This window comes from Neovison vison, chromosome 10 (assembly GCF_020171115.1).
Source record: "Neovison vison isolate M4711 chromosome 10, ASM_NN_V1, whole genome shotgun sequence".
Lineage (NCBI taxonomy): Eukaryota > Metazoa > Chordata > Mammalia > Carnivora > Mustelidae > Neogale > Neogale vison.
The window spans coordinates 34,110,852-34,138,387 of record NC_058100.1 but is presented as its reverse complement, the minus strand read 5'-3'; the positions used below and the strand labels follow the sequence as shown (position 1 = coordinate 34,138,387).

General features: G+C 41.4%; 1 protein-coding gene across 1 annotated transcript; it reads right to left on the bottom strand.

Annotated features, from left to right (window-relative positions):
• Positions 1-4,171: 4,171 nt before the first annotated feature.
• FMO3 (flavin containing dimethylaniline monoxygenase 3) lies at positions 4,172-26,757 on the bottom strand. The gene is given in 9 exon segments (XM_044266949.1): positions 4,172-5,885; positions 6,617-6,689; positions 9,247-9,602; positions 12,353-12,552; positions 16,303-16,445; positions 16,696-16,788; positions 16,791-16,857; positions 20,185-20,373; positions 26,626-26,757. Coding segments are annotated over 9 exon segments (1,596 nt in total). The 3' UTR covers positions 4,172-5,542.
• Between the last annotated feature and the right edge of the window lie 779 nt (positions 26,758-27,536).

Sequence of the window (27,536 nt, the reverse complement as noted above, 5' to 3'; positions counted from 1 at the left end):
TAGGGTAGACCCAATCCGATAGGACTGGTGTCCTTATAAGGAGAGGGAATGTGAACACAGCCACACACAGAAGAAGCACCATGTGAAGACACAGGGAGGAAAAAGTTGTCATCAACAACAAACAACGCTGCTGACACCTGCATATTGTGCCTGTAGGCTCCAGAATTGTGAGAAAATGCATTTCTTTTGTTTAAGCCACTCAGGCGTGGTCTCCTGTTATGGCAGCTCTAGCCAACTAATGCATGAGGCAAAGAAGGAAATCAAGGGTTATGCCTGCGGTGTCCAGCTTGAGAAGCTGTATATTGAGAAGTCTCACTACCAGGATGAGGAAAAGTTCAGAGAAGGTACTGAGCGTCTCTTACCGATTCCCAGTCACTTATGGAAGCCAATGCAAAGGGCTGACTTTATGGGGCCAGTAGCATTGATCATTGCCAGTAAATTGGACTTTCTAATCATTTCGTACACACACAAGCAAAACTTACAAGGCACTTGCTATCAAAAGGGGGCATTGCACTGAATTGTGCTGAGGGCCACTGACCTCTAGCATCTTGAGCCAGGAGGCTGCTTGGCCCAAACTCCTATTCCTAAAGTCCATGCACTTATACTCCGGGTGTTGTCTCCAAACAAGATGACAGGCGCAGGCCCAGATTCACAAAGACGGAACTAGAAGAACTTATCTATCCCAAAACCTTGAACTTGCAGTTGTATCTTTAGGATAAAGATAAAGATATTATGAATTTTTATTTTTGTAATGAAACTTACAGTAATTATCTTGTGATGACCCATGTTAAAGGATTATGTGGGGATTGATTATGCTTTAATACTTCATTAAACTTGAAAATGATAGCAGGTACTAGCAGTTTCTAAAAATCTTTGTTAATGAGAGTACAGAGGCTGGATGTGTATGAGTGTTTCTGCTTATCGAAAGCAAAGTTAGATTTTTCAGTTTTCTGTTACATCCCGGACTATAACTGCCTGAAGACAGGAACCATTTCTAACTCGGCTTTTCTGTCTAGCATGGCGTCTAGCATGGTGGCTTGGCCAGAGGAGGCTGTCTGTTAGTGCCTGAGGAACAGATCTAAGATGCTGGCAAAGAGACCTAATTAATATTTAATATTATTAATATTTTCTAGGGCTGGGCCTGTGTTAGGTGATAAACACTTTAACCTGTCTTCACAGAATTTATTATTTAATATTAATGTTTCCTATTTCCGATTAATGAAACACTGTCAGTCTTGTTCTTGCAGTTGTTGCTGACAATAACAGCTACTGCTACTTGAGTTTATTTTAATGGGGTGTTACCTCTCAGATTATACTGTCTTCTTCCGATTACTGCATGGTAATATTAGCACTGGCCTGCAGATTCGGATTTTTTGAAGACAAAAGAATAGCTAAAAATGAACAACGTTTATCACTCAAGGTGTAAGCAGCCTGAAAAGGAGTAAATTTAAATATAAACTTGTTAATGTCTGTTCTTACCTCCCAGGCTGTAAATTCTGTGAAGACAAGTTTCGTGTTGATCACCTAAGACAAGGCCCAGCCAACAAAATGCTTCATAAATGTGTGTTGCATGAATGACTTAGAAAAAGTTACTGTCCTGTTTTTTGAAGTACAAACCTTGCTTGGTCACCAGAGGCTTCTTTCTTTCCTTGACAGGCCACAATCGTAATAAAATGGTCACTTGGAAGGCAGAATGCCGTACCTTCAAAGTGTGGGGCTCGGGGACACTTAATTCCTTGTCAGAAGCACTTGTGATACCTCCAGTGTTTTGTTATTAAGCACAATAGAATAGGAAAAATTAATTGAAAATGAATTATGTATTTTAAAAATACTCGGGGAAAAGATCCTGACCAAAGGACTTTATATATTTTTTATTCAAATAGACAAAGATTGATTTTATAGATGAAAATGTATATAGCACACATAGTTTTGCAAGACTTTCACTTGGAGTAACAAAATGACCCACGTGTGAAAGGCCAGCATTAGATGTTCCCCTTTCAACCAATTGTCTTGCGAGCAGATAGTTTTCTACTAAATCTTCTGGCTTTAAGATAGCAGGAGGCTCTCCCACTCATGTTGTACGTCTGCTCCAGCTCTCTCGTGGCCTCTGCCACCAACGTAAGCTCTCGTGAGTGGGCTTTGCTACCCCACTTTAATCCCTGTCATTTGGCTTGAGGAATCCCTCCCTTCCGTAGGGTCTGACTCCTGCTCCCCCCTCCAGCCCCAGCCCAGGGGAGATTCGACCACCGTATTAATCATGTCTCTTTATTCAGTATTTTTGATGCTTTGTCATCTTGGAGTCCCACTGGCTGTGGTGGGACGGACTGCCCTTCCCAGGGCGAGCTAATCTGTACAGAGAGCAAAACCTCACCTGGCCCAAGGAATGTGGCTTTCGTAAGCACATCCCCCAAGCCAGAGCTCACACCCCCATCCCTCCTCTGCTGCCTCTCACACTCCCGGTACCAGACAACTAGGCACGACCCCATACACCCCAGAGCCTGCTGAAATTATTCAGACCAGTCGGTCCTAAACCTGCTTATGCCGCCTCTCCTGTTCCTTCTCACAGAACCTCCCCGCCAAAAGAAAAATCAAAAACCAAAACCAAAGGCAAAAACAAGCCACAACCAACAAAGGCTCTTGCCCACGTTTTCTCTTCCCTCGGCCTCCTGTCTGACCCTGGAGCTCCCTGTGCAGTGGGCATGCCTCCTGCTCTTGGGATCTGCGAGTATGACAACCCATCTTTTCAATGGCAATCATGTCCTGCTCTGTTGGCCTCGCCATACCCGAATAATAATAAAAGCTACACTTTTAGCTTTTATTATTTGTTAGCAAATAATAAATATTTTTTGTTAGCAAAACAGTCTCTTATCACCTTACACTTAATGCTTTGTGTCTGGAACATTTGATTGGGGCTGAATAATGCCTGTTTTCAACAAGAATAGCTAATATTTATTGGCTGCTTATGAGGTGCCAGATACCATTCCAAGCACTGCGGAAACAGCTATGGACAGTGTTTCTCTCTCTCAGATCTTACTTCTAGAGAGGGGAGAGATCACTCACAAACACAGGGCCACTATGTCAGATGCCATGGGGAAAAAATGCAGGACGGGAGGTGGAGAGCGACAAAGGATTGTATTTTTGTATAGATTTGACATTTGAGTGGTGCCTGGAATGAACATTGGGGTTGGATCTCATGTAACATTGAGCTTGGCTGGGTAATTGCATGTAGGGGAATATGCTCACTTTTTTTTTTTTTTAAAGATTTTATTTATGTATTTGTTAGAGAGAGAGAGCGAGAGAGCGCGAGCACACAAGTAGGGGGAGCGGGCAGGAGGAGGCAGAAGCAGGATCCCCACTGAGCAAGGAGCCCAATGTGGGGCTTGATTCCCAGGACCCTGGGATCATGACCTGAGCCAAAAGCAGACACTTAAGCCACTGAGCCACCCAAGCATCCCAATATGCTCACTTCTTGAAAGACCATTTGGGGTAGATCCAAGAGTCCTTTAAAGTGAATATTCCTTCTCCAGGCATTCCTACTGAAGGAGAAATCAGAAGAAAGAACAAAAGGGAAGAAGGAAGACAAAGAAGTTAGAGAAGGAGAAAGGGAGAAAGAAGAATAATAATTAGAAAGCGGAGGAAGATAAAGAGGAAGGGAAAGGAACAGAGGAGCCAGAGTTGGGTAGATCTGTACATTGACGCTTGGCTTAGTATTTGGCTGAGAACAACTGCTTGGCGTCAGGAGCTTGAGACCTCTAGAAGGGCTGAAGAGCCAAAAGCCTGCCTCAGATCCCTGCTGCCCGTCCTGGAAAATGGTGCAGTCAACAACCCTGCGATCATGCCGGTCAGCTCTGAGGCTAGTCAGTGTAGCTGTGTCTGCTGCAAAAAGACAGTTGATTTTTATTTGGGTATAGTTTTAATATCTGACTATGCACTTTAAAGTTCTGGTAAGAATTTTGAGATGACATTGCGAGTGAAAAGATCTTTTGTGCTTCATGCATCCAATTGTCTGGTAAGGTATAAATACATATTTAGTTCTGTCAGTAAAATACATAAAAACAAATGATTGAAGATCATTACTGTTATGTGTAGAAGTAATCTAAACATTGGCAGTAGTTCGATTTAGCATGGAAATATGATGTGAATAGGATCATTAAGAGAATGTGTTGGCTACGTTAGTTTAGGAAGAATATCATATCCTTTATGAGTCAATCAGTGTTTACAAAAACTTAATCACATGAGGAAAAATAACAGAAATTGGATTGTACCAGTTTCATCTGCAGTTTATTTTCTGCGCTAGTATTGATAACATCAAGCAAAATAAATTCCATGGGCTGTCATTAATTTTTCATTATCTGATTCCATCTAGCACATGGAGTTCAAGAAAAGTTCTGTTTCACTTGGGAACATTCGGGAATGTTTCACATCTGGTGAGAAGCCCTTAAAAGCAGAATGTTACTTTGTTATCTTAAACAATTAGGGAAAGGGAAATATTTAAAATTGTGTACAACAACATCCATGATAGATCTTAGCTCCAAAGGAAAAAATGTAAAGAGAATTTAAAAAAAAAAAAAGAGAAGGAAAAGTACAAAGAAATGTGTGGTCTTTTGTTCCTTTCCCATATATTTATCTTGCTGCTCCCCTGGCTTCAGAAGTGAAGGTATTATAAGAAATAGGCGACGTAACCATGTATGGAGCCCTCTGGTGACTGATGATGAGGGCAGATTATTTTATCTGCTCTATAACGGCAAACTTAAAAAATGTTAAACTATCAGAAGTTTAACTATACAATGTGATAATACTTTCAAAAATCAAACTTTAGATTTATGCTGTTACCCCAGAAGTTCATGTAATAAAGGCAGCAATTTTGGTAATGCTTTTGGTTAAATGTTTATTTATTTATTTATTTATTTGAGACATTTCATTCATCTAAAAGGCATATTTCATGTTCTACTCATTGTTGTTGACATTATTTTGCTGCTATATGTTGGAAAGCTTGTGTCCTTACTGAGAATATAGCTATGATAAGTTCACTCTTGTTAACTTTCGTTATCGACCAGGCCTCCGTGCTCTGCTCAGGACTCATTGCCTGGAGGATTTGGTGTAGAACAAAAATAGAATCGATAGCCAAATTCTCTACTTGACCCTCCTGAAAATGGTTTGCAGGGGTGGCCGGAGAATGTCCATAACTATTCCGCTGAATTTGCTCTTTGTTTAGATTGAAAGTATGTATTTCAAACCTTGATTGAAGGAGAAAAGAAACATGTCAAAATGTTTCAGGAGACGATTGAGATTAGAGGTGAAGAGCGTAATTGTGATGATGAGATGTTAGTGGAATCTAAAGAGAAATGATTAGTGCTGTCTTTAGATCATCGCATGATTCTTAAAGAGGCTTATTTAAAAGCCTGGAAATAGTACAGTTTTACTGAGTAATGTCTGTTGAGTAAGAAAGTAGGAGGTGTGAAACTTTTAATTTTTAAATAGAAAAGTTCCTTCCTGGGTGGGGTGTGGTCAGTAACTTTCAGAAGCCTGGGACGAATGATAATTAGATCAATGCAAAGAAAACAGCAAGGAACAGAGCAGGGAGAATGAGGAGCCTGGCCCAACGGCAGAGCAAGCAAGGCTTCTGAGGGGTCCCGGCAGCCCTCGTCTTCATGGGCTTCAGGGTCCTGTCCCACTGGGTCAGGATGGCTTGCCTGGCTCCTGGCCACTTGCCTGGGCCCACCAGCCTAAACTGGTATGGGCTGCAAGGACCAAAGAACACCTCCACAGCCAGCTTGGGATCTGTGAGGAACAGCCATGGGATGCTGGGCTTTGCCCCGATGAAGGAGGCAAGTTCATCCATATGTGTAATATAATCCGTCTGTACTGTCTCGCTGGTGCCAAACCTAGAGGTGGGAAGAGGAAACAGCACTGTGGATTCCGAAGCTCTGTGTACAGGTTTTATAGGAACAAGAACAGGGAAAATGCCTCACATCTTTTTATCAGCGGGAATCAACGTTGGTCCCTTGTGTTGGTAAGGGGACCTCGCTTATTTATTCTGCACTTTGTAGCCTTTCCCAAGAGACCCGCATGCCGATCTCATGTGGACATTCCCCAATACCATGCAGCAGCTGAGAAAGGCCTTTCCATCCCCGTTCACCAGTGGAAATGATCTCTTACTCATGAAGCTCGTTCATGGCCGCTGAGCTAGTTAGTGACAGGAGTAGGACTAGAGCTCTGTTCTCCTGACTGTTCTCATTTGCTGAGTCCTGTTCCTTAGAGCCATCTGGTTGGCAGCAACCTCTGTATCTTAGATGATTTATGGGCTGGAAAATAGTCCATGTTCATGCACGGAAAAGTCCATGTTCGTGCACTCCCAGACTCCTGATTTCTAATCCTTTCTAGGTCTTCTTTCTGTCATATATTGCAGGAGCCATGGAGGGATGAAACAGGACTGAGGACTGTGTCAGGGCCAAGGGAATCCTCCATAAATACTTGCTGAATGGATGGATTTGCTCAGAGCTGTCACCTTAAAGACCTCACTCTGCACTATTTAAGACTAAGAGAGTTACAAGGGTTCATGGGTTCTGATTTTTCTATGGAAACCCTAGACCTTTTTCACAATAGGTGCTCTTACCATTTGAGCTTTTCCCCTCTTTTTTTATCAATATCATTCATCATGTCTGTTACGGAAGGCAAAGTACAAGTTCCTAAAAAAAGGTGGGGGGGGGAGGGGGGAAGGCATGATAATAGTTAATGTCTGGCATAAGATCAGCCTGCTATTTTTCCTTTTTAATAAGGATTTATGTATCACATTAGTATTTCCATTTTTTTGGGTCATTGCCTAGCAAAATAAAATCTTGAGCAAATCAACAGGTGGTCATTTTGAGGGAAACATGTAAGTCATTTCCAGTTTTCTCAGAACTGAAACGTGACATAATTAAAAACCCAGAACCAAATAGCTCTGTATCTTTGTATCTTTGCTCTTAAAACAGTTAGCAAATGTTTAAAATCAGTTTTAAGGATTATGTTCTAGTCTCTCAGCTGTATTTTAAAAAAGTTATCTAATAGTTTATAGCCAAAGTTATATCAGCATCTCTATTTTAGATTTAAGGAAAAAAATTCATAGGAAATTACCCTACTTTGTCAGAAAAAGGAATTTCCAACAAGTAAGTTGTAGAATCTATTCCAGTCCCAACTGTCTCTCTGAAGAGCCAACAGTTTCTGGGTGAGACGGAAGACAGGAGCTGTGCACGGGACACGGAGGACTCGGGGGAGCCCCGAGACACCGGATCCAGATTGGGACTGCCCAGATAGCAGGCTTATTCTGAAACAGGTTTACAGACTTCTCTGAAACCCATGCCAAAGCATGCTTTTGTGCCCAGAGGTACTTGAAATTTAGGGTGGTTTCTTTGGCAATTTTGGGATCACCTTGAAGAAGACTAGAAATCCCAGATCTGGTGGCTCAGGACCTACAGTGATTGCCTAACTCCCCATTCCTGCAGTCCTTTCAGGCTGGATCACTTGAACAGCCTTTGTAGGTAGGCGTGGCCGTGTTCCAAACCTTGGACCTTGTCCTGTCCCTGGGCAGAAAGTCAGATCAAGAAGGAAGTGATTGTGCTCACTAGCCCACCAGCTCTGCCAGGGGATTGCCTGTATCTGGCCTCTCTGTTCTGGCATTTATATTCCCCCATATTGAATTATTTGCCTTATCACTCATTTCCTCTAAGGCTGAGTCTTTGCTTTGAATATCAGTCCTCTATCATTTGGTCTCTGCCTTGTCTCCTTTCTTCAGAGCCCAAGTTACAATGATCCCAGCAGAGTAGGTGTCTGACCCTGTAATGTCAGTCTCCCTGAGCCTGAACCCTAAGCTCACTTTTTTCTGAGTGGAGCTTCATGCCACCACCTTCCTGCCTGTTGCTGTGTAGTGCAGCACATCTCTGACTTGGAGGAAAGCGTGGAGGAGATTTAAAGGGATCACTGATGTATGCTACTGACATGGTGTTGAGGACAGCCTGCCGATGAAGCGGGTCTCAGACACAAAGTGGCAGTCTCCAACTTTCTGTACGAAAGAACACTCAAATCCCAGCAAGTCAGGTAGGACCGGAAGCCTTACATATGATTTCAAAGGGAGTAGACCTGCTAAGGTGCCTTTTCTAGGACCAAACAAACTTTGCACATTAAACTTTGACATCTTTTTTGTTCTACAACCATGGACTTTTGTCTTCTGATTTGAATCTTCATGTAACTGCATTTGAACCCTAATATGAATTAAGGTTTGAGCCTTGTAACTTCTATTGGAGAATGCTGCCCATTTTCCTTTCCTGACCTCAATCGAGTTTGCTGTTGTTGTTATTATTATTTTCTTTTTTAAAAATTTAATTTAAAATTTTTTCAGCGTTCCTAAATTCATTGTTTATGCACAACACTCAGTTCTCCATGCAATACATGCCCTCCTTAATACCTACCACCTGGCTCACCCAACCCCCCTCCCCTCTCCCCTCCAAAATCCTTAGTTTGTTTCTCAGAGTCCACAGTCTGTCTTAGTTCGCTCACCCAACCCCCCTCCCCTCTCCCCTCCAGTTTCCCCCAACTCCCTTTTCCTCTCCAGCTCCCAGTGTCCTCCATATTATTCCTTATGCTCCACAAGTCAGTGAAACCATATGATGATCGACTCTCTCTACTTGACTTATTTCACTATTTTCTTAATACAGACTCTCCGTATTCCTCTACCTTAGAGCCTGATGATCTGCTACTCCTAGTACTTTCTGCTTCTAATGATCCAGTGCTTGTTCTTATCTGATACATGACAGGGAGGAAGATAGAGCAGAAACAACACTGACTTTCCAGCAATCATAATTTTTTCCATGACTGTGAATATTTGAAGTTGGCTGGATATTGGCTTGGAAACATCTCTTATTATCCTTTCAAACAAGGTCATTCTATGGAGTTTTGAAATAATAATTTTATAGAATTGTCATACATTTAAGACCAGAAGCTCTAGTGTTGTCAAGGTTAATAAGAGTTTACAGCTCTAAGGAGTTATGAATCACAAAATACTTCTTGAATAATATCTTGTGCTATTGCATATGATAATCCAATGTGATATATTTTTAAAAGCTTTTAGAAGATAGTACCAAAAGTATAGAATTATACATTCAAAACTCGATAGGACCTAGGATTTTCCCGTTGTTATTTTCACAAAGACTCAGAGGCATTCTTATTGACATCCCTCTTCCCCATCAATGACCTTCTTAGTCTACTTACCTTTTATTACTTGTACTGCCCAGCGGGCTTGCAGGTCAGCTGTGGGAATGGTAGCCCCAAGGGACTGGACAAAACCAATCACTGCCATGGTTGGCTTCTCCAGTTTAGGAGGGAAAATGCCTTTAAACAGGGTGACCTCATTGTTTTTGCACTTAATGATGGACTCATCAAGGAAGGGGTAGTCGTAACTATAGCCTGTTGCAAAAATGACACAATCGATGGCCTCAAACACTGTGCCATCCTCAAAAATGGCTGAAGTCTCAGTGAATTCTCTCACATTCGGCTTAATGGACACCGTGCCACACAGAATGCAAGCTGGGAGTTGATCATTAAACACAGGCTCTTTCCTCAGGGTTCTGTATGGAAAATAGAGACAACTACTAGAACAGTAACATTTCCTCTTTGTTTTTCTGCTCCATAATAATTAATAATCAACTAATAAGGAAGAAGAAAACTACCCAAGCTTTTTCCCTTGTGCCATGGAGTCTCACCAACATGGCTGAAAAACAAAACTGAAGTAAGGCAGTATTGTGAAGTAAGACAAGCTGCCTTTTCCTGATCCGTTCTCTACTTCCCATGATCTTTCTCTCCCCTTCTGCAGACCTCCAAATCCCAGAATCAGCACCCACGCCCTCTCCCCTGTTAAAGATGTATCCGGAAAGATCCTAAATCTGGGTACTTAGCTGGGCCTTTGGATTTTTTTTTTCTTCAATTCTTATTAACTGTGAATCTCATTCGAATTAAAGTTTCTCAGTTTCTCTTGCCGCGTCTTTCTCATCTGGAATGACAGTAGCTGCCCATCTCGGGTCACTGGGAAACCAAAATAATACAAAGATCTGGCCTGAGCTCTCTGGTGGGGTGGGGTGTGAGCCCCTTGCAGACAAAGACACAAGTCAGGTGAGGGAGGGAATGCCAGGGATTTATACAGGCCAGAAGAAGGAGGGGCCCAATTTGAATCTTTGGTTGGTGGAAGTCTGAAAAGGAGAATTTTTTATTATTTTTTGTCCAGCATTATCTAGTGAGTGTCAATAAATCTGAACTTTGGGTGAAAGTGGGTAACACTGAAGAAAAAGGCTTTGGTCTTCTGTTACTACGGGAGCTGAGAGAGCCACAGGGAGAGCCTACCTGGGACAAAACCGCGTCAAACAGTGGGATGGGTGGAATCCTGCTTGGAAAAAGGCTGGATTCAACTGTGACAATTACCTGCCATTTATCTTAAACCCACTGCCATCAGACTTTTGGCCCCACTGCCACCTGGAAACGCTCTTGTTAAAGCCACCAGGATGGTCAGACCGCCAGGTCGTATGATCCACGGTCACTTCTCATTTTACGCAGCTCACCCGCAGTGTTTCCCAGTTGTTGGTTTCCTCCTTCTTGGAACACTGTCTTCATTTTGCTTCAAGGTCATCACTCCTCTCTCTCGTGATTCCTTTCCTGCCCATCTGTTATTCTGTCTTAGTGTCTCCTACTGAATGCTCCTTCCCTTCCTGACCTCTGTACGAGGACATACCCCAGGACTTCAGCCCTCAGACCTATCTTCTTCTTCACCTACATTCATTCTTTAAGAGATGTCATCTGGTTTCATTGCTTGAAGTACTATCTCTACTCTGGCGAATCCACATTTTTAAACTATGGTTTCACTCTCCCTTCTGTCTTGTGTATCCCTAGGCTACTCAACATTCTTTTATAATGATGACTAATTGGCATTCCGACTTTGATGTATTTAAGACTAAATTTCACTCCCCCTGTGGTCTTCCACATCCCAGTAACTGTCAACTCCATCCTGGCATCCTCGCTCAGATCAAAAGTCTGGAAGGTATCTCTGACTTCTTTCTTGTTCTCACATCTGTTATTCAATCTAACAGGAAGTCCTACTTGGGTTTACCTTTAAGATATATCCCAAATCTGACCACTGCTGAGCATTTGCTGCTAACAGTCCTATTCCATGTCACCAACTTCTGTCATCTGGGTTTTTGATGTCTTTTTGTTTCATCTCCTGCTGCTCTTGCCATCCCCTTTCCTCAGGGAGAGAAGGTCATTGAACATTCCAGTCATGGCCTGAAGAGGCAGCGAACGAAGCATTTCCTCTGGGATACTTTCCCCCGGACATCCTCCTGGCTCATTCCTTCAGCTCCTTCAGGAATTTGCCTAAAAGTCTCCTTCTCAGGAAGGCCTTCTCTGGGGATGCTAGCAGCAGCCCCCCCCCATTACATCTGCCTGTTTTGTTCTTTTTCCAGAGAACACATCAGCATGTGATCTCCTGCCACTTGTCTCGTCTGTTTCCCACTGCTAGAAGGTAAGCTCACGAAGACAAGGATTTTCTGTGTTTTGTTCACAGCTGTATTCACAGGGCTTAACATAGGACCTGACACATAATAATGCTTAAATATTTGTTGAGTAAGTTAACTTTGATGTAAACAGTTTATACTTTGGATTTTTCAGCACACATCAAAGTAATCTCTTATGTGTCGGAGGGATATGTCTAGGGGGATATTATAGGAACGAGGAAGGAGGAAGCTGAAGGTGTAGGTGTTGTTCCACATTTCAGTTAAGGGCAGGGGATGAGAGCGTAGCAGGAAAAGTCCTGCTTTGCTGAACTGAACTTTACCGTGAAGTGAGAGGCAGCAAATATGGTGGTTTAGAGTGAGGGGCTCTGGAGTCAGCAGATCCAGGTTCATCTTGAATATTGCTTCTGCCTTCTGGCTATGGGACTTTGGTAAATTCATTCAGTACATTGAACCTCAGTTTTCTCATCTTTAAAATGGGGATTATAATAGAGACCTCCTCATAGTTGTTCTGAGGATAAGATGGGGCATGTCAGAGCCTTGCGGAGTCACACTAAGTGCTTAAAACCTAACTATTACTATATTCGCTTAAGGGACTAATTCCTGACTCATTATATAACTTTCCAGCTGTGCAAATATGGTAACAAGGATTGTGAAACAAGAAATCACGCTGCATTTTTGCAGTTCTTCATCCCCTGAAATGTGAGACGTGGTTATTTCACTAATATTATTTTGATTGGCTTGGGAGTTTCAACACACACTGTGAGATGTTGACACTGAAATAAAAGTTGGCAGGCATGTCATATTTAACTCGGTGTTACCCGTTTAAAGGCATCAAGCCGTAGTTCTCATGCTTGAATCTCGCGTTCATCTGCTTCATGTACCACCAGTCGGAGATGGCTGTCGGCAAGTTGTTCTTGAGGAAGGTTTCAAACCGGGTGATAAACACCATGTCTCATGGATAGCCATCATCCCAGACCCGGCTCATCACCCAGGAGCCACTTCTGGAACTGATGATGACCTTAAAACAAAAACCCAGCAATTTAACCATTAAGTAGTGACCATTTGTAGTGGGTACCGTGGTATGTCCCTCAGATCTGACTTTTGGAATGGAGTTATCTCAGCAGCTACTGGGAGTGTTGCCAGAAGGCCGCCCTCAGCCATTAGCCCTCTTCGAGAGTTGCTTTGGTTGAAAAGGGAAGGCCTTCCCCAAAGTCTTGTTCTCTTTCCGGATTCCCTGTCTTCAGGGTTTGTTTGATACAGGGATATGAAAGTCCAAACTCTTCACTCCAACTTGGGACAATTCAGAAGGACAGCTTTGGAGTAGGGTAGAGGGAAACGTCCTTCCCTTGCCTCAGAGGTACTCATCCCAAAAGCACTCCCAAATAAACTTGCTACACCCCAGTCCACATCTTTGGACCAAGCACCCTGTCATCTTCTCTGCTGGAGGTGACCCATAACTGAATTTTCACCGCGTTTCCTTTAGTGCATATGTGATGATCATGTTTACAATCAAGCAATTATGACCCCCCCCAAAATGGTGTTTTGACTTAAATTCCCTTTCCCCATCCCAAGAGAATGCAAGAAATTTGGCATCAGAGTACTATAGGCTCAAATCCTGGCTCTGCTACTTACTAATTATGTGGTTTGGGGAAAATATCTTGAAGTTCTCTAATATTCGGTTCCCTTATTGGTAAAATGGAGATAAGAAGTACCCACCAGTACCTGCGTGAAATTTAACGCAGTGTGCTTACCATGTGGTAGGACCACCACCGCCTGATGGGGAGAATGTGTTCCTTTCCTCCCCTTCTTTTTTTTTTTTTTTTTTTAAAGATTTTATTTATTTATTTGACAGAAAGAAATCACAAGCAGGCAGAGAGGCAGGCAGAGAGAGGAGGAAGCAGGCTCCCTGCTGAGCAGAGAGCCCCATGCGGGACTCGATCCCAGGACCCCGAGATCATGACCTGAGCCGAAGGCAGCGGCTTAACCACTGAGCCACCCAGGCGCCCCCTTTCCTCCCCTTCTATCATGATAATCCCTAACGGTGTAGGTTTTCAGGCATTTTTTAAAAAGAATTTTTATATGTAATGCTATTTCAAAGTATGTATGTATGTATGTATGTATGTATGTATGTATGTATTATGTTTAGCTATAAAGGAAGCCAAAAACGAGAGACTAGGGAATCAAACTGCTGAGAGCCTCTGAAATTGGCCTTTCTTTCTGCGGTTTATCATATATACAGCTAATGAATGAATCTCTTAAAACTATGGCCTCATGGGGGCGCCTGGGTGGCTCAGTGGGTTAAGCCGCTGCCTTCGGCTCAGGTCATGATCTCAGGGTCCTGGGATCGAGCCCCGCGTCGGGCTCTCTGCTCAGCAGGGAGCCTGCTTCCCTCTCTCTCTCTGCCTGTCTCTCTGCCTACTTGTGATCTCTGTCAAGTAAATAAATAAAAATCTTAAAAAAAAAAAAACAACTATGGCCTCATGATATCTTTCCTTAGCTCAAGAAGCTGAGGTGATTTACCATCATTTATAAAGAAATTCAAATTCTTTAGTCAGTCATTCAGTCCCTTAAAATATACGACATAACCTGACTCCAGGCCTCCTTCCCTCTCTGTTCCTGGAGCTACTCCGTTCCTTGGGATCAGGTCTGACGTTCAGTCCTCTAACACTGCATTAACTTCCCCCATACTTTCAAGAAGACAATGGACTTGTCTAGTCCTCAGTTATCTTTTCTGTAAAATGGGCATAATAAAACCCAGTGTACTTTCTTCCCACAATCGAAGGAGCGCGTTTGCACCCGAGCACTGCAGTAGCGCAGGCTTCACACGCACTGCTGCTGTGACCCATCTCCACCCCAGCACGATGAACCACGACCGTGGACTATGCTGTCCTCACTCCTGTCTCCACACTGTCGTGAACACCATTCTCCCTTTTAAGAACACTCTTTGCTTCCTCTTCAACCATATGACTCATGGATATCCTTCAAGGCCTGGCTCAGGTCTACCCCGTCTGTGAGGCCCGCAGTTCCGGAATCAGAACCTCGCGTTCCTGGAGCATCACCCGTGCATCCCTTGTTCCAGGGGCATCTCTTGTACTGTTGTTAGACTTTCGGCTTAACTCTTGAGGCTAGGTTTAATTTACGTCCTACCCATGTATTATTTTTCCAAGTAGATTTTAAGTTCCTTGATGAGAGGGGCATAGAGTTGACTTCTTTGTGTCTCTACACTGTCTCCGACAGTGCTTTGAACAGTAGACAGGAACATGTTGTTATGCCATTTGTCCCGTCCTGATCCCGTCCTGATCCTGGCTTCATGGATGGTATTACCGTCATTTAAAATGAGGGGTTTGAAGGGGCGGGGGGTGGGAGGTTGGGGTACCAGGGGTGGGTATTAAGGAGGGCACGGATGGCATGGAGCACTGGGTGTGGTGCAAAAATAATGAATACTATTTTCCTGAAAATAAATAAATTAATTTAATTTTAAAAAATGGACCTGTGTCGTGGATGCCCAGTGTGATGTCAGTGGCATAGCCTCTAGAGATCTAGAGATAGGACTCCTGTCTGTGGGCTTCTGGGCAGTCAGTCCTAAAGAATCTTCCCACTAGCAGGTGCCGTTTTTCAAACTCCTTCCCTTCCCGCTGTGGGCCCTGTTTCACCTCTGTTCCGTTTCCTCTACAGCCTCTCCTTCTACCATTCTTTTCCAGACCTGATGTATTGCCGCGAAGGGGTCTTGTCTCTGTTTCTTGAGACTCTAAGCTTCTTCCTGCTTCAAGACCTTCTTCCTGGAGTCCTCTTCTGACACTGAACCCTTTTCTCAACTTTTTGCTCTGAACTTAAATGCCATCAGCTGGAAAGGGCCTTCCCACTTCCTTGTCTGAGGTCCTTATCCATGCTTTTCCTTGTTTTTTACTATCACTTTTCACAATTTTCACATTATTCGTGCATTTACTTATTTAATATCTGTATGTTACACTAGACTTTGAGTTCAGGGCGGGCATCATGTCTGTTTTATTCTCCGCTTTCTCTCCGGCACTCAAGCCAGTGTGGCGCACAGTCGGCTCTCAGCAAGTAAGCATGGGACGACCGTATGCGTGAGTGAATGAACGTAGAACTCTCCCTTGCTGACATCATATGTAAATGCTTTGACTCCTTACCAAGCTCAAAATGTAGGTTCGAATTTTATCTGCTTTATTTATCTTTGTGAGAAAACTAACAGTCAGAGGGATTGATGTATTAAACTCAAGAGTGTCATAATCTTCACCCTAAATCCACACTAGTGTCAGAGGAATTGCTGACACGTTAGATACCAAATGTCCTGAAGAAGATTGTTGAATGACATCACTCCTTGGTGATATTCTGCCTTTGTCACACCAAACCATTTAAAACCTCACTTGGGGCACCTGGGTGGCTCAGTCAGCCGGACTCTTGATTTTGGCTCAGGTCATGATCTCAGGGTTGTGGGATCCAGCCCCATGTGGGGCTCCCTACTCAGCAGGGGTTCTGCTTAACGTTCTCTCCCTCTCCCTCTGCTTCTATCCCTGCTCGCACACACATTCCCTCTCAATAGATAAATAAATCTAAACAAAAACTAAAAACCGAACCAAAACCTCACCTGTTCTGGAGGGAACCTGAGATGTACGAAGCACTGCGTAGTCTTTCAGTCAAGAACCCTGCACAGCACGACCCCCTCCCTGGTTCCTGATCACACCTTTCAGATGGTAGCTGTCTCGGTTCCTTCAGAGATAGCTCCTGACTACCTGAGAAACGGTACCTGTTCAGCTGTGTGACTGAGCTCCGTGGCAATATCACAGCCTGAATTCCCCAGGCCCATCACCAGGATTCGCTTCCCCTTGAATATTCCTGGCTCCTTATAATCCCGGCTGTGGAAGCATTTGCCTTTAAAAAGTTTTAGTCCTGAGTGAAAAGTGGGAAACATAGGAATCATCTGGTTTCCATTTTAAAAAAAAAACAAACAAAAAACTGCTGTAAAAGACTTGTGGGTGAATGCAGTTAAAAGAATATGGAACTTTAACAGTCCGGATATATTCCATGTAATAACAGAAGCATGCTTTAATTCAATCTGTACTTTTGAATATATAAAAAAATACTGTGAAGATATTCCTCACGCCGGATGTGTAGACGGCAGACTAAATTTCAGCCTTACCTGGAAAGGACTCTTTTGGTAGGTTGGGGTACACATGGTGTCCAGAACAAATCAACACAGCATCAAAGACGGCTGATTCTTTTTTACCATCTCTTCAGTGGTAACATCCCATTGACCAGTGACTGAGAAATCAGGACGTTTATTTATACCAGATACAAGGGTCTGAAAGAAATACAGAAAGATTGCCTTTTCCATGCTAGCAGGTACATTTGACACCAACTTGACGAAATAGTATGGAAAAAGTCCTCAACAGTGCCTTAGGAAAAATCATCCATTATTAACATACATATTATGGGGGAGCCTGGGTGGCTCAGTCGGTTAAGCCGGTTCCTTCAGCTCAGGTCAGAATCCTGGAGTCCCAGGATTGAACCCTGCCTCGGGCTCCCTGCTCAGCCAGGAGTCTGCTTCTCCCTCTGCCCCTGACCCTGCTCATGCGTGCTATCTCTCTCTCTTTCTCTAGCTCTCTCTCTCAAATAAGTCATAACTGAAACATTAAAAAATTTTAAAAATACATATTACAAATTTAAAATTAAAAAATCCAAATATCAAATGGTAAATATATATTTTTTGTGATTTTATTTGATTATTTGAGAGAGAGAGAGAGAGAGAGAACATGAGTGGGGCATGTAGAGAGAGAAGCAGGCTCCCTGCTGAATGGGGAACTGGCCGTGGGGCTAAAGGTCCCAGGACCCTGGGATCATGACCTGAGCTGAAGGCAGATGCTTAACTGGCTGAGCCACCAAGGTGCCCAGGTAAATATATATTTTTATCCTCACATATCTTCTTGGGCATAGCCAGTATGTTTTGTACTGAGTGACTCCCCGCTTTGAGATGTGACTGTGAACTCAATCATAGCTTACATGTGGCGTGTGCCACACGTACTAAGTAATCTGGTGGCCAGTCATTTTTGTAGTAACCATTACTACTTCTCGACATATCTCTTTAGCTATTTTATTTTTTAATATTATTGTCTTAAATGAAAGGTATCATCTATATTCAGAGAATAAGTTCTCAAATTAGCGTGCATGAGAACTACCAGGAAAGCTTATTAAAGTACAGATTCCCAGGCCACAGTCCCAGATGTTCTGAACCAGTAGATCTGGCATAGGATATGAAAATTTGAATTTCTAATGCACTCCCAGGAGATGTTGATGCTATTTGGCCCATATACTGAGTTTCACTGGATTGGATTATCAATAAATATTTATTCACAGCTGAACAGCTGCCTGTTGCTTGGTATGTTCTTTCATCAAAAATATTTTTTCTGATTGTATTGGGAAAAGGACCTCTATTTGGTACAAGTCATTCTTATAAATTTTATTATGTATAGTATTTCATACTGATTAAACACAGTGTGAAATGTACACAGTACACAGATTTATATAATGCCTGTTACTTATGAAATATAATAAAATAAGCACTTATGAATCCATAAAATCTTACATATCATTTATTTAGAATAAGTCTAGGATTATGCATTTATTTATATTATGGTACATGGTTCCTTTTTGGATTATAGTTTCTGGTTTTTGGCTGCTGGCTTACAGAAATGCAATTGATTTTTATATCTTGATCTTGTATATACTACCAATTTCCCTGACATTTTTATGTTAATTATTATTATTATTACTATTATGTTAAATTTTATTTTATTTTTTCAGTATTCCAAGATTCATTATTTATGCACCACACCCAGTGCTCCATGCAATCCGTGCCCTCCTTAATCCCCCCCACCAGGCTCACCCAACCCTCCGCCCTTTCCCCTCCAAAACTCTGTTAGTTTCTCAGAGACCACATTCTCCCACGGTTTGTCTCCCTCTCCAATTCCCCCCCAATCTTCACTTTTCCTTTCCTTCTACTAATGTCCTCCACGTTTCCTTGTGCCCCACAAGTAAGTGAAACCGTATGATAATTGACTCTCTCTGCCTGACTTATTTCACTCCAGTCCCGTCCATGTTGCTACAAAAGTTGGGTCTTCATCCTTTCTGATGGAGGTGTAATACTCCATAGTATTTATGGACCACATCTTCTTTATCCATTCGTCTGCTGAAGATTTTGAGATCCAGTACCTTAAGCTTACAGCACATCTCAGTTTTTGGCTAGTGGCTACCGCATTGAGCAGTGCAGATTTAAGATAATATGTTTCTATGGATCAAGAAAATTCCCTTCTAATCTTAGTCTGGTGAGAGTTCACTTTCTTTTTTCTTTTCTTTGCTTTTCTTTTAGGTAGTTTATTTCATTAATTTCTTTCATTAAATGTTAAATGGATGTTAAATTTTATCTAATGCCTTTTCAGAAGTTAGTAAATATATTGTTTTTTTCCTTTGACCGGGTTTTGTACTAAATTACATATTTATATTTCGTGATATTGAAATATTCTGTATTCTTAGCCCAAACTTAACTCAGTGAAGATGGTTCATTTTTTAAAATATTTTGTTGGATTCATTTTTGAAGTTTTTCCCACTGACATTCATGAGGGAACTATGTCTGAATTTTCGTATTTCCTATTGTTTTTGTTTGCTTTTGATGTCAAGGTTATAATGTCATAGATAAGTTTGGAAGTCACACTTTGTTTTTTAGTATCTGGGGTCTATAAAATATTGAAATAATTTGTTTGTTGCAAATTTGGAATTACCTGTGGAAACTTTTCTTAATGGGAAAAATTTTAGTTTCTGATTCAAAAGAATTCTAAGTTACAAAAGAACTATTCAGACTTTCTACTTCTTTCTGTGTGAGTTTTGGCAAGTTTAAAAAAAAAGATTTTAAATGTAACCAATTTAAACCTTATTTGGCAAAAACTTTTATAGTATTCCTGTTACATTTTTTATTTCACCCACATCAGTTTTATCCATTTTTTTCATTTCTAGTATTATTTATTTGCATCTTTGTTCCTTTTCCCTCAAACTGTCAGCTTTTTATCTAATTTTTCCTTTTAAAAAGATGAACTCTCTAATCTTCTTATTATGCTTTTCTATTTCATTAATTTCTTTTTATTATCTTATTCATTCTATGTTCCTTTGGGTTTATTCCACTTTTATTTTCCTAATTTCTTTATCTTGTTTTTGAAACTTTCTTATTTTCTAAATAAGTAGTTAAGCTTGTAATCTTCATGAAAGTTTTGGTCTTTATGCTTCCCACAAGTACTGATATGTAGAATTTATCATTCAGATATAAAGATTTCCATTGCAGTTTCTTCTTTGAGCCATAAATTGTTCAGAAAAAAAAGAGTTTTGAATTTATAAATTCATGGCTATTTTACATTTATTTATTTCTTGTTGATTTCTAAGTTAATAACTTTTTTGTCTAAGAGCTGAATATGTGGTATTTTATAAATTTCCAATGTATTCTCTGAATCTAGGGTCAGGGGACCACAATATTAAAAATGTTGACAATAAGGAAGAAATACTGAAAGGAACAAATAAGAATCTGCTAATAAATATAGAATTCCTCACAGTTATGCCTCAAACTAATCTTTTGATAGCCTCTTACCTTAAATTGTATGTATCTCAGGAGCTTCTTTTCTTTGGAAAATGCAGTGATATATTCCTGGAGCTTGCTGTTGTGCATATAGTTGGGGAAGTCATCAGGATATGGGAAGTCTGGGAAACACATCATCTCTTTGGAAGAGTTGGTAAAGACAGACTGGTAAATGCTGGCTCTGCCTTCCTCTGCGTGGTCCTGTAAATGTATCGTTTCAAATGGAAGAGAGTTTGTCAATGGGTAAACTTCCCATGGTCAGTTCCAGCTCCAAATAATTATCCCTCACCTTTACCCATAAGTTAATTCAGTAAGATGAGGAATAAATTAACTTTACTTAAACAATTTGATGCTAATCAAAGAAACTTAGAATATGGACGAATATATCTTTCTTAACATTTTTTCCTAAGGGGAACAAATTTTGAATTTCATTAAGCCTTTTTAGGAATATATAACTGGAATTGAAGGGAAAAAAATCTAATGTATGTGATGATATGGATTAACTTTGAGGACATTATGCTAAGTGAAATGGGCCAGTCACAAAAGGATAAATACTGCATGATTCCACTTATATGAGATATCCAGAGTTCTCCAGTTCAGAGACAGAAAGAGCGGAGGTTGCCTAGGGCTGGGAAGAAGGGGTGTTATTGTCTAATTGGCAGAGTTTTAGTTTGGGAGGACTGTAAAAGGTTCTCAACATGGAGGATGGTACGATTGTACAGCAATGCACAACAGTAAGCTTATGCTTAATGCCACAGAACTGCACACTTTAAAAGGGTCACATGATAAATATTTATTGAGGTATGCTCACCACAGTAAAAAAAAAAAACCTTCTTTAGCATATCATGAGGTAGTTCTGGTGAATTAGAACATAATATTTTCTTACGTACCTAGGGCAGAGAGGACTTAAGGTACATTTATAATAGTGTTTTTCAAATGTTTTTGGCCACAAGCTATGGTTAGTAATATATTTTATATTGCAACACAGTACATGCACAGACACATACAGCAGAAGTTTTATGAATAAATCATATCTAACTATTTGAGTTGCATTCTAATATGTTCTATCTTCCCCATTTAAAATGCAGATCGATTCATTAATTTATTTCACAACACCCTAATAGGTCCTAATTTCTAGTTTAAAAGCAATGATTTAAAAGAAATGGAAGGGTGAAGTTTGGAGGACTGGGTGGGAGAAAGGGGAATAGAGGCAGGAAAGAGGGTGGGGGTAAATCCCCGAGGTCTTCAAGTTCATTCTTTGGGCTGAAATGTCAAGATTAACATACCTCATATAAAACACTGAGGGCAGAGGAGCTTCTGTTTTCACATTTGGGATTTTGATAAGATATCACTTATCTTCAAGACTTGCCCTGGACCAACCTTGGTAGGGGGAAGTTGCCACAGAGGAGTCCAGGAGCAGTGATCAGGAAGAGGCAGGATTGTAGCTTAGCTCTCTTGAACACATTTAGTTCGAGCAAAACAGGGAGCTCCCACTTACTCCCAATAGAAATGCAGAAATTAAAAAAAAAATTTTATTTTTATTAATGTACAATGTTTTATTAGCTCCATAGAAACATAGTAATTATCTGAGACTTGTAGAAGGTCGTCTACCAGAGAGTTGCCATGGAGGGGGCTAAGTGGTGTTTTAGGAGAAAGCTGGAGAGTGGCCTACTTGGTTCAGGAACTTAATGGGAAAACTGGATCTTGGGGAGGCTCATAGGAGGCAAGTAGGGTTTAATAAGCAAGGTCATTTGGCCTCTAAGCTAAGAGAGGACAGTCTCCAAGTTCATCAACTATCGTCTTCAATTTAAGATTCCTAAAGGATAAGCGTGAATGATAACAAATACAACAGGGGCACCAAGAGACTAGAGGGGCCAGAGAATAGTCCCAGAATCTGTGTTTGAATTTGAGAAACTTTGGCTTTCCTCCAACCCAAGGTCACATAAGTCCTTTTTCTCCATAAGTTCAGATACAATCTTGGAAAAATTCAGGGGTTGAGAGGATCTGATAGACTGAGTTTTGATCCAAAAGATATTTGGAGATTAAGCTGTGCCAATTGGGGGTACTACTTTTGTCTTGGAATGCTTTTATGCTCCTCCCTATGTAATTTTGGATATTTATCTGTTGTCCTATTTGTGCTAGACACAAAAGAACACAGATGAATGATGACTGGTGTAACAGACCAAAGCAAGCCCAAAGCTAAGCCTCGGTCTAATCAAATGAGATTCCAAATCTAACAATGATATAATAAGACATACAAGGTCTAAAGTCTTTTTTTTTCCCCACATGTATAACTTCTCAGAGAACGACTAGAGGGTGTAGTCTGAATGGCTCAGGTCATGATCTCAGGGTCTTGGGATCGAGTCCCGCATCAGGCTCTCTGCCGAGCAGGGAGCCTGCTTCCTCCTAAAAGGAGAGCTAAATGAAATAATAGTACAATAAGGGCTCCAAAAAAGAGGGTTATCCCTGCAGCAGTGATGCAGCCCTTACTAGAGAAGGAAGAAAAGCAGAAGAACTATCTTTAAGAGACAATTAAAAGAAGAATTAAGCAGATGGACCAGCCAGTGTGTTTAAACCTATTGAGAAGAGAACAATTCGAGGGGGAGCTTGGGGGATGAATTACAGATAGTATTTGTAAGGTTAAACAAAGCATACAAGGCAATTACTAACTCCAGTGCAAATAAAAGTTGTTCAAGGAAGAAAATGTAATCAGAATCCACTGAGTGGCTCCACAGTGACCAGTATTTACACGATTCTAACAATATAAACATGAAGGCTTGTTTAAACAAAAAAGATCATAAAACCATATGAAGAAGGAGATGAAAGATTCTGTAAATGGCTGTGACTTTTGTTCCTTGTAATTTAAAGGATTGCTGTTTGTACATAACACATTCTATAGGTGCAGAGAAAGTTACAAGAAATGAGGAAATGGGCCAAAAATGAAAATAATGAAACAGAGAATTTAAATTTAGTTTAAAAGAGGCCAGTTATTACTTTGAGTAAGGGGAAATACAGTGTTGGATGATTTTCTGATTTTTCAAAGAAGACAGATCTCTAGATTTTTATGTAAAGTATCATGATCTGAAAAACAGTCTGAGGGGTTTGAAGTGGCGGGGGGGTGGGAGGTTGGGCTACCAGGTGGTGGGTATTATAGAGGGCACAGCTTGCATGGAGCACTGGGTGTGGTGAAAAAATAATGAATACTGTTTTTCTGAAAATAAATAAATTGGGAGGAAAAAAAATTAAAATGTTAAATTAAAATCTAAAAAAACTGCATAGATAAAATAGAATAGATTAGCTGCAGTACAAAAAGAGCCAGTTTGCTAACTCTAAAATGTATAAAGACAATTTATTTTTGTCTAGTAATTTTGTGATTTGTGGGTTTGGGTGAGGTTAGAAAGCTTGGTAGAGATTACACATTAAGAAACAAATTGATCCTAAGAGTGGAATAAAATCAGGGGAGGTGAACAAAGGGTTGTTTGCCCAGAAAAAAGAGGATTATTCATGAAACTTGGGGCCCAAATCCAGACAATTTATTGATGTATTGTTCGGGGATCTCCTGGGAAAGAGAGACATTTCCCTTTGACCCGTGGCCTACTCCTAAAGTACTTTATTTTCTCAGTGATCAAAACAGGTGAGGGAAATACGTCACTCTGGCTTTAGATCAGTGTTGCACATGAGAACTAGAAGGGCACAGGGAGGTGCGACAGGAAACAGCCATGGTGGTGAATGAGCCGCACCTTTATTTTTTCACACTTAAAGAAATTTTTGGATACCTCTCCAAGGGGGAAAAATGCTGAGAGAATGTAAAGTGTTGACTTTAGAAACCAAAGGTAATGAAAATTCAAAATTAACAGGATTTTATAATATAATCCCATAATGTGAATTCTAGGCGTACAGCGTAGGCTCCCAGTGTGTTTGAGAAATAGGGGAAGTCATGCCACCCACAGTGGGGACCTTCTCACAGGGGTAATTAGGGTACTCTGAGTAACCAGTGTATTAGTGTCCTGGGCACTGTAATAAGTCAACACAAACTTAACGGCTTAAAACAGCAGGAATCTATTTTCTGAGAATTCCAGAAGCCTGTAGTCAGAAATCAGTATCACTGGGCTGAAGTCAAGGTGTTTCACTGGGCTGTGTTCATTCCGGAGAGTCTAGGGGAAAATTCATTTCTGTTTCTAGCTTCTGGTGGATGCCAGCATTCCTTGGCCTTCTCAGTGCCCAGAGGCCACTTGCATTCCTTGGCTAATGGCCTCTTCCTCCCTGAAGACGGAGGTCAGAACAGTCAGAGCATCTTCAAATCTCTCTTTCTGCTGAAGTGATCACATTATCTTTCCCCTTCTATCTCTGGGTGTCAAGTCTCCCTTTGCTTCCCTCTTAAAAACATACATGCTATGACATTTTTAGCACACCACATAGTATAGAATGAGTTCACCATCTCAAGATTCTTAACTTAATCATATCTTAGTTTTCCTTATTAGGAACATTTGTGAGTTCCAGGGATTAGGGCCTGGTACCTATGGGGGGGACCATTGTTCAATTGTTCAGCCTACCACAGGCCATTGGCCCCTAAAGATTCACATCTATTCCACATGCAAAATATATTCACCCCATCTCTTCACCCCCAGATCTCAATCCATTGCAGTATCAGAGCAAGTCCCGAATCTCATCTCTGCATCACCAGCTCAAAAGTCCCAAGTTGTATCACCTCAATTAGCCAAATCAGGTATGAATGAGACTCCGGGTATGACCTGTCTGGGCCACAATGCCTCTCTGTCTGTGGACCTGTGGGCTAGCACACAAATTCTCCTCTACTAAAGGACAGCAATGAGACAGGTGTTGGGTGCCAGTTATAGATGCTCCCATGCCAGAAGGGAGAGAATGGAAGGAAGAAAGCAGTTAACAGTCCCAATTCTGAAATCTAGTAGGGTAAACATTATTAGGTTTCAAGGCTTAAGAATAATCTTCTGTGTCTCAAGGCTCCAGCCTCTGGGCCTCAGTTCCACGTCTGGGGTGTCTATCTATTTTTTTTTTTAAGAGAAGCAGATGTTTGCAGCTGAGGACATCATCAATCTATGATGCCAGGTTCAAATGTCAAAGTCTTTCCTGAGCAGCAGGATATGTAGCTGCTCTCAAGAGCTGTATGGGCAATACCTACTGCCAACAATGTTCTGCAAAGTGAGTCTGAATACGGGGACTGGCCAAGATTCCTGTGGAAATCCTGCTAGTTCGATAGGCCACTTACCAGAATGGCACCCGGCAGTTTACCGAGGAGTTAAACATTCAGGCTGGAGGGACAGATCAGCTTGAATCAGGATCTTGTCTTTGTCACTTACCAGCCATTTACTACTTTTTTTTCTATTTAAGGCTTCAGATTCATTTGTCAAAACTCATACCTCCCTTATAAGATTGTTGTAAAAATTTAATTCAATGGGAAACAGTGTTAGGCATACAGAAAGCGTTCTCTGAAGAGCCCTAAGAATCAAGAGAGTGCTCACCTGAAGCCCTGTCAGCACATCTCAGCAACACAGCCAGGCTCTACGACATCATGCAAGATGTTGAGCGTTTCAAGAATTCTTTACAGTCCAGAAAAATAGCCATATTCTCATGTCTTTATAATATTTAAAGAGTTGTCACAGATACTGTCTCCTTAAATTCAATCTTATTGAGGTATAAAACATAATAACTAATTTTGCACTTGAGGAGGAAGTGGTAGCTTAAAAGGGTTATCGCTCCTCCCAAATTTGCATATATGAATGGTCTATCAGAAGAAGAAGAAGACATACGGGGTAGGCTTAGCCATGCAGTGTTCCTCAGGTGGGGGGCAATGAGGGAGCTGGGGCACAGGCGAGCCCCTCACGCCTGCCGATGTGGTTGTCAGGCAACAGAGGAAGTGGTTTAACGGTTGCATGAAGGCCTGTCTGCTGACAGAGTCATTATTATGAATGCACAGAGACTAAAGGGCATTGAAGAACTTCAAATCAGTGTACCTTCTTCTTGGTTCCTCCTATGGCAGTATCATTAATTATATGGTTTTTGTAAGGCCAAACAGCGCCTGAAACCTTAAAACCTGTGGTCATTAAGTGGACCTTTGGTTAACCTCAACAAAAGGATGAGAACAACTCTGTTTTTTAAATGAGTAACTCGTATAGTTACATTACATAAGCCTAACCAATATTTGCCCTTGAACTTCATTCCCAGAAGTGGCTCAGTTATTAATGGTTTACCAGCAGTGAATTCTGTACATAGAACCTACAAAACTAGCTCACTATCTCATTTACTTCTGAAGTGAGCAAGCAACTTACTTTCCAACCTGCTCCTGTGTTTTGTAGATTCTAACCTAAGAGGGGCTATAACCGCGTGGAATCTGGTTTGGAGGCTTGTGCTTCTGCACTGTGTTCTCACATATGTCACGCCTCACTTCCTGGTCTGCTGCACTGATGTCCCATTCACCGAGAATTTCCACAGGCCCCCAACATCTTCACTCCTCTCAAAGCAGGTGGGCTCCAGCCCCTCTTCCAGACAGCTTCTGATGGAGGCTAATCCACTGACACCAGCTCCGATGATGGCCACTCTCTTCCCCATGGTTGCCTGTGCAAAGGCCCAAAGAATATTACTAGCAACAGTATTGCCGAAAACAACTACTACTACTACTACTTCTACTACTACTTCTTCTCCTTCTCTTCCTCCTCCTCCTCCTCCTCCTCCTCTTCTTCTTCTCCTTTTTTTATATCATTCTTTGGCTTACTTAGAAATTTTGGGGGCACCTGGGTGGCTCAGTTGGTGAAGTGTCCCCTTCCTGATTTTGGTTAAGTCATGATCTCATGGGTTGTGGGATTGAGCTCTGTGCTCAGCAGGGAGTCTGTTTGAGATTCTCTCTCTCTCTCCCTCTTCCTTTGCCCCTCCCCCACTGGAGCTCTCCCTCTCTCTCTCAAAGAATCAAACAAATACATAAATCTTTAAAAACCTTTATTTTTGCTCTGACAAAGCAATATTAAAAAATAGATCAGAACTCTTTTTACTAATCTAACTACATTTTGCTTTTTCTCTCTGATTTCTTTTTTTTTTTTTAAAGATTTTATTTATTTATTTGACAGAGAGAGATCACAAGTAGGCAGAGAAGCAGACAGAGAGAGAGGGAAGCAGGCTCCCCGCTGAGCAGAGAGCCCGATGTGGGGCTCGATCCCAGAACCCTGGGATCATGACCTGAGCTGAAGGCAGAGGCTTTAACCCACTGAGCCACCCAGGCGCCCCTCTCTCTGATTTCTAAAGTGAATTTTTTTTTCCAAAAAAAAAGCAGCACTTTGTATTTAGTCAACTCCTCAAATTAAGAGACGGATGGTCCGACCTATGTATTTATCTTT